General features: G+C 41.5%; 1 protein-coding gene across 3 annotated transcripts in view; it reads right to left on the bottom strand.

Moving 5' to 3' along the window:
- MLX (MAX dimerization protein MLX) overlaps positions 1–12,416 on the bottom strand; it is a 52,292-nt gene extending 39,876 nt beyond the window's left edge. Inside the window, exon 1 of one of the 3 annotated variants that reach the window (XM_073683582.1) lies at positions 12,293–12,416. In XM_073683582.1, the coding sequence (XP_073539683.1) occupies positions 12,293–12,330 (38 nt within the window). In that variant the 5' untranslated portion in view covers positions 12,331–12,416. The remainder of the gene's footprint in view (positions 1–12,292) is intronic. The other 2 variants (XM_073683586.1, XM_073683583.1) reach the window with 2 other exon arrangements.
- Between the last annotated feature and the right edge of the window lie 337 nt (positions 12,417–12,753).

Here is a 12,753-nt window from a genome sequence, read left to right as displayed (position 1 = left end):
GTCACTATCCTGTCAGTGATTGATAGGTGAATCTTCTGTCAGTGATTGATAGGTCACTATCCTGTCAGTGATTGATAGGTCACTATCCTGTCAGTGATTGATAGGTCACTCTTCTGTGAGTGATTGATAGATCACTATCCTGTCAGTGATTGATAGGTCACTCTTCTGTCAGTGATTGATAGGACACTCTCCTGTCAGTGATTGATAGGTCACTCTTCTGTCAGTGATTGATAGGACAATATCCTGTCAGTGATTGATAGGTCACTCTCCTGTCAGTGATTGATAGGTCACTCTCCTGTCAGTGATTGATAGATCACTATCCTGTCAGTGATTGATAGGTCACTCTTCTGTCAGTGATTGATAGGACACTCTCCTGTCAGTGATTGATAGGACACTCTCCTGTCAGTGATTGATAGGTCACTCCTCTGTCAGTGATTGATAGGTCACTCTTCTGTCAGTGATTGATAGGTCACTATCCTGTCAGTGATTGATAGGTCACTCTTCTGTCAGTGATTGATAGGTCACTCTCCTGTCAGTGTTTGATAGGACACTATCCTGTCAGTGATTGATAGGTCACTCTCCTGTCAGTGATTGATAGGTCACTCCTCTGTCAGTGATTGATAGGTCACTCTTCTGTCAGTGATTGATAGGACACTCTCCTGTCAGTGATTGATAGGTCACTCTCCTGTCAGTGATTGATAGGTCACTCTTCTGTGAGTGATTGATAGGTCACTATCCTGTCAGTGATTGATAGGTCACTCTTCTGTGAGTGATTGATAGGTCACTATCCTGTCAGTGATTGATAGGTCACTCTCCTGTCAGTGATTGATAGGTCACTCTCCTGTCAGTGTTTGATAGGTCACTCTCATGTCAGTGATTGATAGGTCACTCTCCTGTCAGTGTTTGATAGGTCACTCTCCTGTCAGTGATTGATAGGTCACTCTCCTGTCAGTGATTGATAGGTCACTCTTCTGTGAGTGATTGATAGGTCACTATCCTGTCAGTGATTGATAGGTCACTCTTCTGTGAGTGATTGATAGGTCACTATCCTGTCAGTGATTGATAGGTCACTCTCCTGTCAGTGATTGATAGGTCACTCTCCTGTCAGTGTTTGATAGGTCACTCTCCTGTCAGTGATTGATAGGTCACTCTCCTGTCAGTGTTTGATAGGTCACTCTCCTGTCAGTGATTGATAGGTCACTATCCTGTCAGTGATTGATAGGTCACTATCCTGTCAGTGATTGATAGGTCACTCTCCTGTCAGTGATTGATAGGTCACTCTCCTGTCAGTGTTTGATAGGACACTATCCTGTCAGTGATTGATAGGTCACTCTCCTGTCAGTGATTGATAGGTCACTCCTCTGTCAGTGATTGATAGGTCACTCTTCTGTCAGTGATTGATAGGACACTCTCCTGTCAGTGATTGATAGGTCACTCTCCTGTCAGTGATTGATAGGTCACTCTTCTGTGAGTGATTGATAGGTCACTATCCTGTCAGTAATTGATAGGTCACTCTTCTGTGAGTGATTGATAGGTCACTATCCTGTCAGTGATTGATAGGTCACTCTCCTGTCAGTGATTGATAGGTCACTCTCCTGTCAGTGTTTGATAGGTCACTCTCCTGTCAGTGATTGATAGGTCACTCTCCTGTCAGTGTTTGATAGGTCACTCTCCTGTCAGTGATTGATAGGTCACTATCCTGTCAGTGATTGATAGGTCACTATCCTGTCAGTGATTGATAGGTCACTCTCCTGTCAGTGATTGATAGGTCACTATCCTGTCAGTGATTGATAGGTCACTATCCTGTCAGTGATTGATAGGTCACTCTCCTGTCAGTGATTGATAGGTCACTCTCCTGTCAGTGATTGATAGGTCACTCTCCTGTCAGTGATTGATAGGTCACTCTCCTGTCAGTGTTTGATAGGTCACTCTCCTGTCAGTGATTGATAGGTCACTATCCTGTCAGTGATTGATAGGTCACTCTCCTGTCAGTGATTGATAGGTCACTCTCCTGTCAGTGATTGATAGGTCACTCCTCTGTCAGTGATTGATAGGTCACTCTTCTGTCAGTGATTGATAGGACACTCTCCTGTCAGTGATTGATAGGTCACTCTCCTGTCAGTGATTGATAGGTCACTCTTCTGTGAGTGATTGATAGGTCACTATCCTGTCAGTGATTGATAGGTCACTCTTCTGTGAGTGATTGATAGGTCACTATCCTGTCAGTGATTGATAGGTCACTCTCCTGTCAGTGATTGATAGGTCACTCTCCTGTCAGTGTTTGATAGGACACTATCCTGTCAGTGATTGATAGGTCACTCTTCTGTCAGTGATTGATAGGTCACTATCCTGTCAGTGATTGATAGGTCACTCTCCTGTCAGTGATTGATAGGTCACTCTCCTGTCAGTGTTTGATAGGACACTATCCTGTCAGTGATTGATAGGTCACTCTTCTGTCAGTGATTGATAGGTCACTATCCTGTCAGTGATTGATAGGTCACTCTGTCAGTGATTGATAGGTCACTCCTCTGTCAGTGATTGATAGGTCACTCTTCTGTCAGTGATTGATAGGACACTCTCCTGTCAGTGATTGATAGGACACTCTCCTGTCAGTGATTGATAGGTCACTCTCCTGTCAGTGTTTGATAGGACACTCTCCTGTCAGTGATTGATAGGTCACTCTCCTGTCAGTGATTGATAGGTCACTCCTCTGTCAGTGATTGATAGGTCACTCTTCTGTCAGTGATTGATAGGTCACTCTTTTGTCAATGATTGATAGGTCACTCTTCTGTCAGTGATTGTTAGGTCACTTTCCTGTCAGTGTCCTGCCTCTCCCACCTTGGATTTAGTGTAATGTCGCCATTCCCTGGGATGGTGCTTGCACAATAAGTTCCCGATGAAGAAGACTGTCAGTGTCTAGGTTGACCATTGACAGATATAGGGGTGTATATACCCTGCTTCATACATTTTGGCCTGTGGAGAGAGGGGGTTCAGCTCATTAGTAAGTATAGCCGACATAATGCTTATCCACTCCATAGACACCCAACATTGGCAAACAGTTATGCCAGGTTGGAAAGGAAAAATAAAATAGAGTTGGCACGACTCAGAACACAGGCCTCATTTTTATTTTTGAGGCCCGCTCCCCTCTATACACACCCCCTTGTTTAGCTGCCATTCTTAAAAGAAATGTCCTACATTCCTGATAATGATCTCTCTCATTTTGAAAACTTTATTGCTGATAGCCATGTACACATAAATATAATTATTTATCCCCTGTTTATTAAAGATATTAAAAGTATGACATTTCTAAGAACCTCTTAAGAGTATAACACGTTGCAACAGCGCTTGTCCTGCTGTCACTTTAATACAATTATCGCTGGCAAAAGTGACACCCAGCAGTATATCTGAGCAAGTGTCAGGACTCCTGCCGCCTCCTGATCAGACCAGAGCAGCTTAAAGTTAAGACGCGGGTTATCCACCTTAATCTGGGTATTTCTGGATCTAAGAAGTGAATCTGGTAGAAAATGTGTGTAAGAAAGGAAGCCGCTCATCTCACACCGGCCATGCTGTCACTACCAGGACTATTATTTGCACAACTCGGTATAAATACTATAGCATTCATTGCAGCAGTAACGGAGCAAACAGATTAGAAGAGTTACATTACATAAAACCTGAACTGACTGAACTTAATGGTCGCTCTAGAAGTAGGTTGATGATTGATCCCGTTGACTGGTAAATAATCTTTTCCTCGATGCATCCATAGTAGAGATGAGCTAAAAGGTTTGCAGGACCCCGATCCAGCATCCACGTCGGTACTCCATGGCAGCCGGACCTGTAAACTTCTTAGGCCTGCACTCGAATGCTGGCATCTTAGTCTCATGTGCCTTGCGCCAAGATGTTGTGGGGTCTTGTAAACACCAGGATGTTGGCATTCAGTTGTTGGCCAAGGAAGTTGGACGTCACAGCAGGGTGCTAAGAATTATATTGTTCAGCTCTAAACTATATACATTTTAGCACAAATTGGCCGTTACTGTCAGTCATACTGACCAAGACGATCAAGCTTTCTAAAAATATTCTTTCAAAGAAAGAGCATCGTTCTATACAAAGACAGTTTGCCATCAGTCTGCTCTTTGCTGTTAAATTTCTCCATCATCTCTAGTGTAACGTGTTTGATCACATTAAAGTAGTGTCTATACCTATTTTTTATTTTACAAAATGTCCCTAAAATTAATATAACACATACTCGTCTACCAATCCCCTGACTGTCCTCCATACTGTCACACAAGTTTCCCACCGGTCTCTTCTCTTCCTCTCCCAGTGTGGTCAGCACATGACTGCTGCAGCCAATCAGTGGTTGCAGTGGTGACCAACATTCAGGGGATTCATATTTAAGTATTTTTTTTTTATTTTTAGTCTTCACTCCAGCTGCTTGTAAAATGAAACACGGTGGTAGACAAGTCTTTTTTACATTAATTATGCACTCCTCTATGTTATACTCAGATGGGTCCAGGTTCATGAGATATAGTTGCTTGATGGAGTTTCTCACTCTGGCCATACACAGATCTGATTAATATTTTCTATAATAGTAATTCCAGTTGTTAAGCATTAAAGGGAATCTGTCAGTAGGATCAACCTAGAAAGCTGAATAAATGATACCTTGATATCTGCAATCCGATGTCTTCTTCCAGAGAAGTCCACACTTTCTTATATGTAAATAAACTGTTAAGATTTATGGGCCGGACACTAATCTGCATGAGAATCTGCCTCAAGAGCTTATGACAAATAACAAGGGGCGTTACCAGTGTGAGACGTGTAATGACTGACACTTTGCTCTCATAATCACACACAGCTCTGCAGTGAGTGAAGATCTAACACAGTACAGCAGAGGTGAACTCTGTCTCATTACAAACATTTGCAGCAGCACTTTTCCTCTCGTAGTGCTGTCAGCTCTTCTGCAGAGCTGTGCCTCATTATAACTAACACAGTACAGCAGAGGTGAACTCTGTCTCTTTACAAACATTTTCAGCACCACTTTTCCTCTCGCAGTGTTGTCAGCTCTGCTGCAGAGCTGTTCCTCATTATAACTAACACAATACAGCAGAGTTGAACCTTGTCTCATTGCAAATACAACAAGCACATTTACAGTTGTCTTCTCACAGAGCTATTAGCTCTGCTGTACTGCCCTTCCCCCCATACTTGTTGCCTTTGAGAGGGAAGGTGGAACAGTGTGAGAGAACTGAAGCTGTAAATGTATTTGTAATGAGTCCAGTTCTGTAAAGTTCACTTCTGCTGTACTGTGTTAGCTCTGCTGTACTGTGTTAGCTGTGATCTCACTGCAGAGCTGTGTGTGATTATGAGAGCAGACTGTCAGTCATTACATGTCTCAAACTGGTAATGCCCCCATTTATTTAAAACAAGCTCTGGAGGCAGATTCTCAGGCAGATCAGTGTCCAGCCCATAGATATTAACAGCTCATTTACATATAAGAAAAACGTGGATTTCTCTGGAATAAGATATCAAATCGCGGATACCAAGGTATCATTTTATTCAGCTTCCTATGACCTACATGCCCATATAAACGGCTTAGGAGGATTGATCCTACTGACAGATTCCTTTTAACATACATCTTCTCTTATTCTGTTCCTCTTTAAACTTACATCCATACAAAAAAACATTTACTGGAAGTTAAGACCCACAGACCTGTGCTCTATTAGAAGACATTAATATTATAAATGTTATATAGTTGGGGTAGTGGTGCTGTTACAGATTTTTCATTAGGGCCTGAACTGCTTCTCTTTAACCTCTGATCGTAATGCTGTTACTGTTTCCCTTTGTCAAAGTAAAGGAACTTTTCACCTAAATCCCTGCTGAAAACTGGAAGATAAGTAAGGTAACCTTGGGCGTCACTAGTTTGTTTGTCTTTCCATATTACGCAGGTTGTCGAGGATGCATGGTTGTGTGGGGATGGAAGCGATCCAAAAAAAGGGTAAGCTCACTGTATAATGATATTGTCATCTAGCTGTAGGATATAATGTATTGGCTCATTACAGATACAGAGTATCACTGCAACACTGGCTCCCAATCTCTTAAAGGACAAGTACAAAAATACTACTGATTTTAAACAATCTTTAGGGTTATAGGTAATTATTTATAAGCTTCTACCTATATACACAAATGCCAGAAATGTCAGTGCATATAATTATATTACAAGATATGACTTATGATTGGCGTATGGAGTATGGGATGGTGTTATCCAATTCCTATATACAGTTGAAACCAGAAGTTTACATACACTACTGTATATAAATAGACACATATGCATGTTTTTCTCAATATCTTACATGAAATCAGAATTAAAAAAAAATTGTTGCCAAAAAATCTATCAGCATAGTAATCTTAGTGTATGTAAACTTTTGACTTTGTAGTAAGTAATAAAAATGTCTTAAAACATTCTCTCGCTCTCATTATTCTGGCATTTGGTAAATATTAAAAATGATGGTAATCCTAATTATCCTAAAACGGGAAAGGTTTATTCTGATTTCATGTCAGATATTGAGAAAAACATGAATATGTGTCTTTTTATATAGTGTATGGAAACTTCTGGTTTCAACTGTACATGACATCAAAGTAAACCGTATCTTATGTTTAAGGTAGGCATATAAAACATATCAGGTAAAAGAGAACAGGTATTTAGCCATAGTACCGTCCAAAAACCGCGCGTTTCGCATCACGTGTATACTGACTCCGGTGACGTATATTTATAGCCAGCCAGTCTGCATCACCGGTTTTTCAATTGCCAATGAGAGTGTCAGCCTCGGCGCCTTCATTCGCCAATCTCTTCTTCGGATATTGGGAGAGACACATTTTTGGGGATGGAGGTGAACAGGGCACAGACCATGTGCAATATTGGTTGCGGTACATAGATGATGTTTTCATGATTTGGCAAGGTGGGGAAGCCATACGTTGTAATATAATTGTGTGCAATGACATTTCTGGCATTTGTATATAGAAGTAGCAGCTTCTAAATAATTACATATAACCCTGTCCAAGCTTCTGCTATCACTTATTCATCAGTGATTACATTTTGTAACCTCACCATTGGTTTTTAATGTATTATAATAAAAGTTTGTCATTTTTGTTGAATTTTCTGGACTCCCTTTTTCTCTTGCTTTTGCTTTTAAACAATGCTCAGTTGCCCAAGACTTTTTAAGGACCCTTCCCCCATCCCTCATTACCTTTCTATAGGGTCCATTAGTTTACTGCTGCATGTAAAGGTGTTCCTTCCTGGCAACAAAGACTGCTTCAGAAGATTCCCTGTGGGAAAATCCACCCTTCCTTGGGGGGCGTAATGGGTGAAGAACTTGCTGTCTCATAGATTCCACTGCCTGATTTAGTATTTCGTTGAATCTATTAATGACCGGGTTGGTACTCAGTGTTATGGTATCTGTATTTATGTGTGTCTGTATTTCATGTTTGATTGAATCAAATCACCATTTTGTTATCACCGTGAGAAATTAGCGTGGCACCTGTAGTGAGACACCTGTGGCCCCTGCAACTCCTTCCTATGCTGCCCTATCCTCGATTTGTATTGCTATCAGGGTCTTCTCCAAGTCTTCTTCCTGAACTACACCACGTCTATCTCGTTACACAAATAATGTTCATGTTGCACATTTTTATGTGATTTTTTGGGGCTTTAGGTTTTGGAAGGTGCACACAACGGCAGACCATTGATATACTGTTCCCTATGACTTTGTGCTTACTTGTTTAGCATGGCATTGTTCTTCTGATTATTGGTTGTAGGAACTGACCACCTAATTGATGGAGAAACTGCTATAACCTGTTTTATTCTATTAGACTGGAGTAACCACAGAAATCTAATTAGCTGAGAAGTCTCATCCAGCTGAGTCATGGAGATTGGCTTCTTCTTGAGGTTACCCTCAGTATCTTGCTCTCACACCCCCAGGGTTGTAGGTGCCTTATCTGATGTACACTACAACAGTGATCTAATTTGTGAGCATAATGACTAGGGTGACAAGCTCCACATCCTTTGCATTTACATGATTGATGCAGCAAATGACAAAATTTATCAAAATATCCAAATCACAAATGACATTATCCTACCGTTATCTATTTAGTGTCCTCACCCCCTGCAGTGCTGTACTCAGAGTATACATTGTCACATATAGGCCAGCAGACACATGTTGGACCCACAACCATTGCACTGGTAGTGTAGTGAATATAGATAGGCGCTATACTGGAATAGACAGGGTTATGATGTATAAGGGGTTGTCAGTTCTTTACTTTAGAAGCCCTTATTGGGTATATTAGTTTTTAAAAAAAAAAAAAAAAAAATCTTCATGTGTCTGACAGCAACAGCTGACTGCAAACGGATAGGAATTCAGAAACATGGTACCCAAGGGGGGAGTACTTGTACAAAACTGATAAGGAGTGGCATACTTACGGCTTTCAGTATCACCTCTATGCCGATGACACACAGATCTACCTCTCTGGACCCGATATCTCCTCCCTACTAACCAAAATCCCACAATGTCTGTCCGCCATCTCATCCTTCTTCTCTGTCAGATTTCTAAAACTCAACATGGATAAAACAGAGTTCATCATCTTTCCACCCTCTCATTCATATCCCCCATCTGACCTATCCATTAACGTCAATGGCTGTTCACTCTCCCCAGTCCCACAAGCTCGCTGCCTTGGGGTAACCCTGGACTCTGATCTCTCCTTCAAACCACACATCCAAGCCCTTTCCACTTACTGCCGACTCAAACTCAAAAATATCTCCCGGATCCGTGCATTCCTCAGCAAAGACTCTGCAAAAACACTAGTGCTTGCCCTCATCATCTCTCGCCCTGACTAATGCAACCTCCTGCTCTGTGGCCTCCCTTCCAACATTCTCGCACCCCTCCAATCTATCCTAAACTCTGCTGCCCGATTAATCCACCGGTCCCCCCGCCATTCCCCAGCCTCTCCCCTCTGTCAATCCCTTCACTGGCTACTCATTGCCCAGAGACTCAAGTTCAAAACCCTAATCATGGCATACAAAGCCATCCACAACCTGTGTCCTCCATATATCTGTGACCTAGTCTCCCGGTACTTACCTGCACGCAACCTCCGATCCTCACAGGATCTCCTTCTCTACTCCCCTCTTATCTCCTCTTCCCACAATCGCATACAAGATTTCTCCCGCGCATCCCCCCTACTCTGGAACTCTCTACCCCAACACATCAGACTCTCGCCTACAATGGAAGCCTTCAAAAGAAACCTGAAGACCTACCTCTTCCGACAAGACTACAACCAGCAGTAACCACCGCCCCACCACATTACTGCATGATCTCCTCTACCCTCACCTACTGTATCCTCACCCATCCCTTGTAGACTGTGAGCTCTCGTGAGCAGGGTCCTCTCTCCTCCTGTACCAGTCGCGGACTCGTTTTGTTAAGGCTATGTAATTGTTTTTGCTATGTATATCCCTATCACATGTAAAGCGCCATGGAATAAATGGCGCTATAATAATAAATAATAATAATATAAAAGACAGGCCAAGGATGGGCAAAGATCAAGAAGTATAACCAAGAATATCGGAGGAAGCACCAAGTATGAAACCAAAACATCTTGCCATATATTAGTTCCGGTTCCAGAGGGAAATAATTTAGTTATACACTTCAGATAGTAAATGAACTAGTATGAACGCTCCTTGTCAAAATCATGCCAACTGCAAATGGCATTACACTTTTGCAATGGACACCTTACATATACCACCTTATGGGACACTAACTGTCCTATGTAGATGACCTGACATCTGATGAGGTTGAAATGCTATATTAATGATGATAATGATGTCATGATGATATCATAATATCACAATAATTGTATGATGATGCCATAATGTCATTATTATATCACAATGATGTCAGTATGATAACATAATCATGATGGTTATAACACTATGTTGATGATGTCTTGGATAATATCATAACCTTGTCATAATGATATATTGGTGTCATCATGTCACATGATGACATCATGATGTCACCATATATTGTTGATATCATGATGATGTCATAATGCTATATTAATGATGTCATGATAATGCCATAATGATGTATTGATGACTTCATAATGGTATCACAATGTTCTCATGATGATTTTATAATGATTTCAAAATAACTTAATGATGATGTCATAATGATTTCATGAGGATTTTATAATATCACTATGATGTTATAAAGATAAAATCATTATGATGTTATTATACTATATTGATGATTTAATAATCATGATGATGGCATAATGCTAATGATGTAATGATTATTAGCAATGAAAGACCACAGCACTCTAGAAACTGCAGTTGTTAGTCTATGAAGTGGCACAGCATGATAACTGAGTGGGTGAAATGGTGCAATGAGCACTTTGCCACACCATGGGTGCACCAGAGCTCCCTCATTTGCATAAAAAATGCATTTTCTGACAAACTAAGCAAGTGAAAACGCCAATACAAGGATGATTTTTATAGGAGCCAAGACCCATATAGGACTGTATAAGCTGTTTAGATCAAGTTTTGGGGGTGATAGACTCCCTTTAAACTATAATGTCCAGCACGCCCACCAATTTTATCAATTAATAATATGAGAGGGATTTGAAGCTCTAGACCTTAAACCATTGTAAAAAAAATGGTGTTTAAAGGTGGACTTTCACGCTAAGCAAGATATGGCGGCACAGTTTTTCAAGTAATTATTTAAAAGCAATAATTGAAATAGATATCAAAATAGATCCAAAATGATGGACGTATACTACAGAGTTACAGAATGGCCAGATATTAGCAAACTTCCTAACTTCGGCCTTTACACACCAAACAAATAGAACAAAACATTGTACTTCTGCCCCTTCTGTCTAACTCAGGGATGTCAAACTCAAATACACAGAGGGCCAAAATTAAAAACTTGGACAAAGTCGTGGGCCAGCTTGATATTTATATATAAAAAAAAAATGTAATATTCGGTGGGGTCACAGAGGAGCATATCTCACAACTTTGCAGCCCTTACACAGTAATTTTCCTCATTTTGAAGTCCATAGAATGCCCTTTCATTGCCCCCATAAAGTATGATGCCAACAAAAGTGCCCCCCCAAACACAATATGATAGCCCCCATAGTGAATTCCTCCACACGTATGGTATGATGACCCCACTGTACTCCCCCCCCCCCCCCCCAACCCAACTCCCCTGGCAAAGTATGGTGACCCAACTGTACATACAGCCCTCCACACAGTATAATGGGCCCCACATAGCCCTCCATTCAGAATAATAGGCCCCATATAGTCCTCCATACAGAATAATGGGCCCCACATAGTCCTCTATACAGTATAATGGCCCCACATAGTCCTCCATACAGAATAATGGGCCCCACATAGTTCTCCATTCAGCATATTGGCCCCACATAGTCCTCCATACAGAATAATGGGCCCCTCATAGTGCTCCATACAGAATAATGGGCCCCTCATAGTCCTCCATATGGCGTTGCGGGCTAAATATAATCACCCTGAGGGCCAGATTTGGCCCAGAGTTTGACATGTGTGATCTAACTGCATGGGACACTACCAGGATTTCACACATCAAAAAGACATTTAGTGTTGATGGTGCTCCATCTCAATTGGTAAAATCTTTGTGACAATCCCAACTACAGAAGGAGAGACATGCGGCACTCACCATATGCAAGATTTCCGTCTTTATTATTTTCAATTGATAAAAACAGAGCGAATTGGCAAGACACGCTACACACCATGACCATAGAAGCGGTGAGTGAAGTGAAATGGCCATTGCCGGTAGCGCGTCTCAACAACTTTGTATTGTTGGAATTAACTTCCATCAATAGTTCTCAGTCCGAGCATTGTGAATACGTTTTCTCAGTGCTGCACACACCCATAACTGTTTGCTCCAGATTTCCCTGACTCATTTATCACTAAGTAAGAGAATCTCCGGGATTAGATTATATAACCTCCTATGCTGTGTCCTAGAGTACAGACACAAAATCTGATAAATCTCCCTGGTCTGTCCAGTACTTTCCTCTTACGGCAAGATTAGCCAGATTACCAATTTTTCTATAGCAGTTTTAGCAATGGGGTAGATCTGTTCCTGCTACAGACCCCCCCCCCCCCCATCCCCTATGAAACTATTCAGGACATCTCTATATCTATTTGAAGATCCGGGTACATTACTATCCACTAGACCCCATGAGGCCTGCATAACCTAGAACACCCCTCCTGCTAATTCCTGCTGACCTTTTAATGTCCAAGTCTGGAGAGCGGAGATCCTTCATGTGCCTCGGTCTGAGATCAGAACATTCCTTGGAAGAAGTACAAGAGGGTGTTAACGCCTGCAGTCTGTACTCGAAGCCGGCCAGAACAAACTTGTCTCTTTGGCCAGAACACTACAGTTTAAAATAGTTTGTCAGGGATTATTAATCTCATTGTTTCCTTACTTTACTACTATTGATGTGATCTTATGTTGTCTGCTACAGTTAAAAGTAAACTTTCCAAAAAGTAGAGAAAGAATGTAGCCAGTCAATGATCACACTTTCCTGAGTGCACCCTTCCCCCAAAACAATCATAGCAAAACTCTGTAAAGGTTCATTTTACATCCTCATTCCTGTATCCATATGCCAGGGCAGAGAGGCTCGTTGGGGTCCGCCAAGGCACGCATCACCTGGGCACATTTGGCACCAGCTACTTGGATTTATTCA

The sequence above is a fragment of the Phyllobates terribilis genome, unplaced genomic scaffold (assembly GCF_046119375.1).
Source record: "Phyllobates terribilis strain yellow unplaced genomic scaffold, ASM4611937v1 Scaffold_5__5_contigs__length_657084704, whole genome shotgun sequence".
Classification (NCBI taxonomy): domain Eukaryota; kingdom Metazoa; phylum Chordata; class Amphibia; order Anura; family Dendrobatidae; genus Phyllobates; species Phyllobates terribilis.
This window is presented reverse-complemented; position numbering and strand designations above follow the sequence as displayed.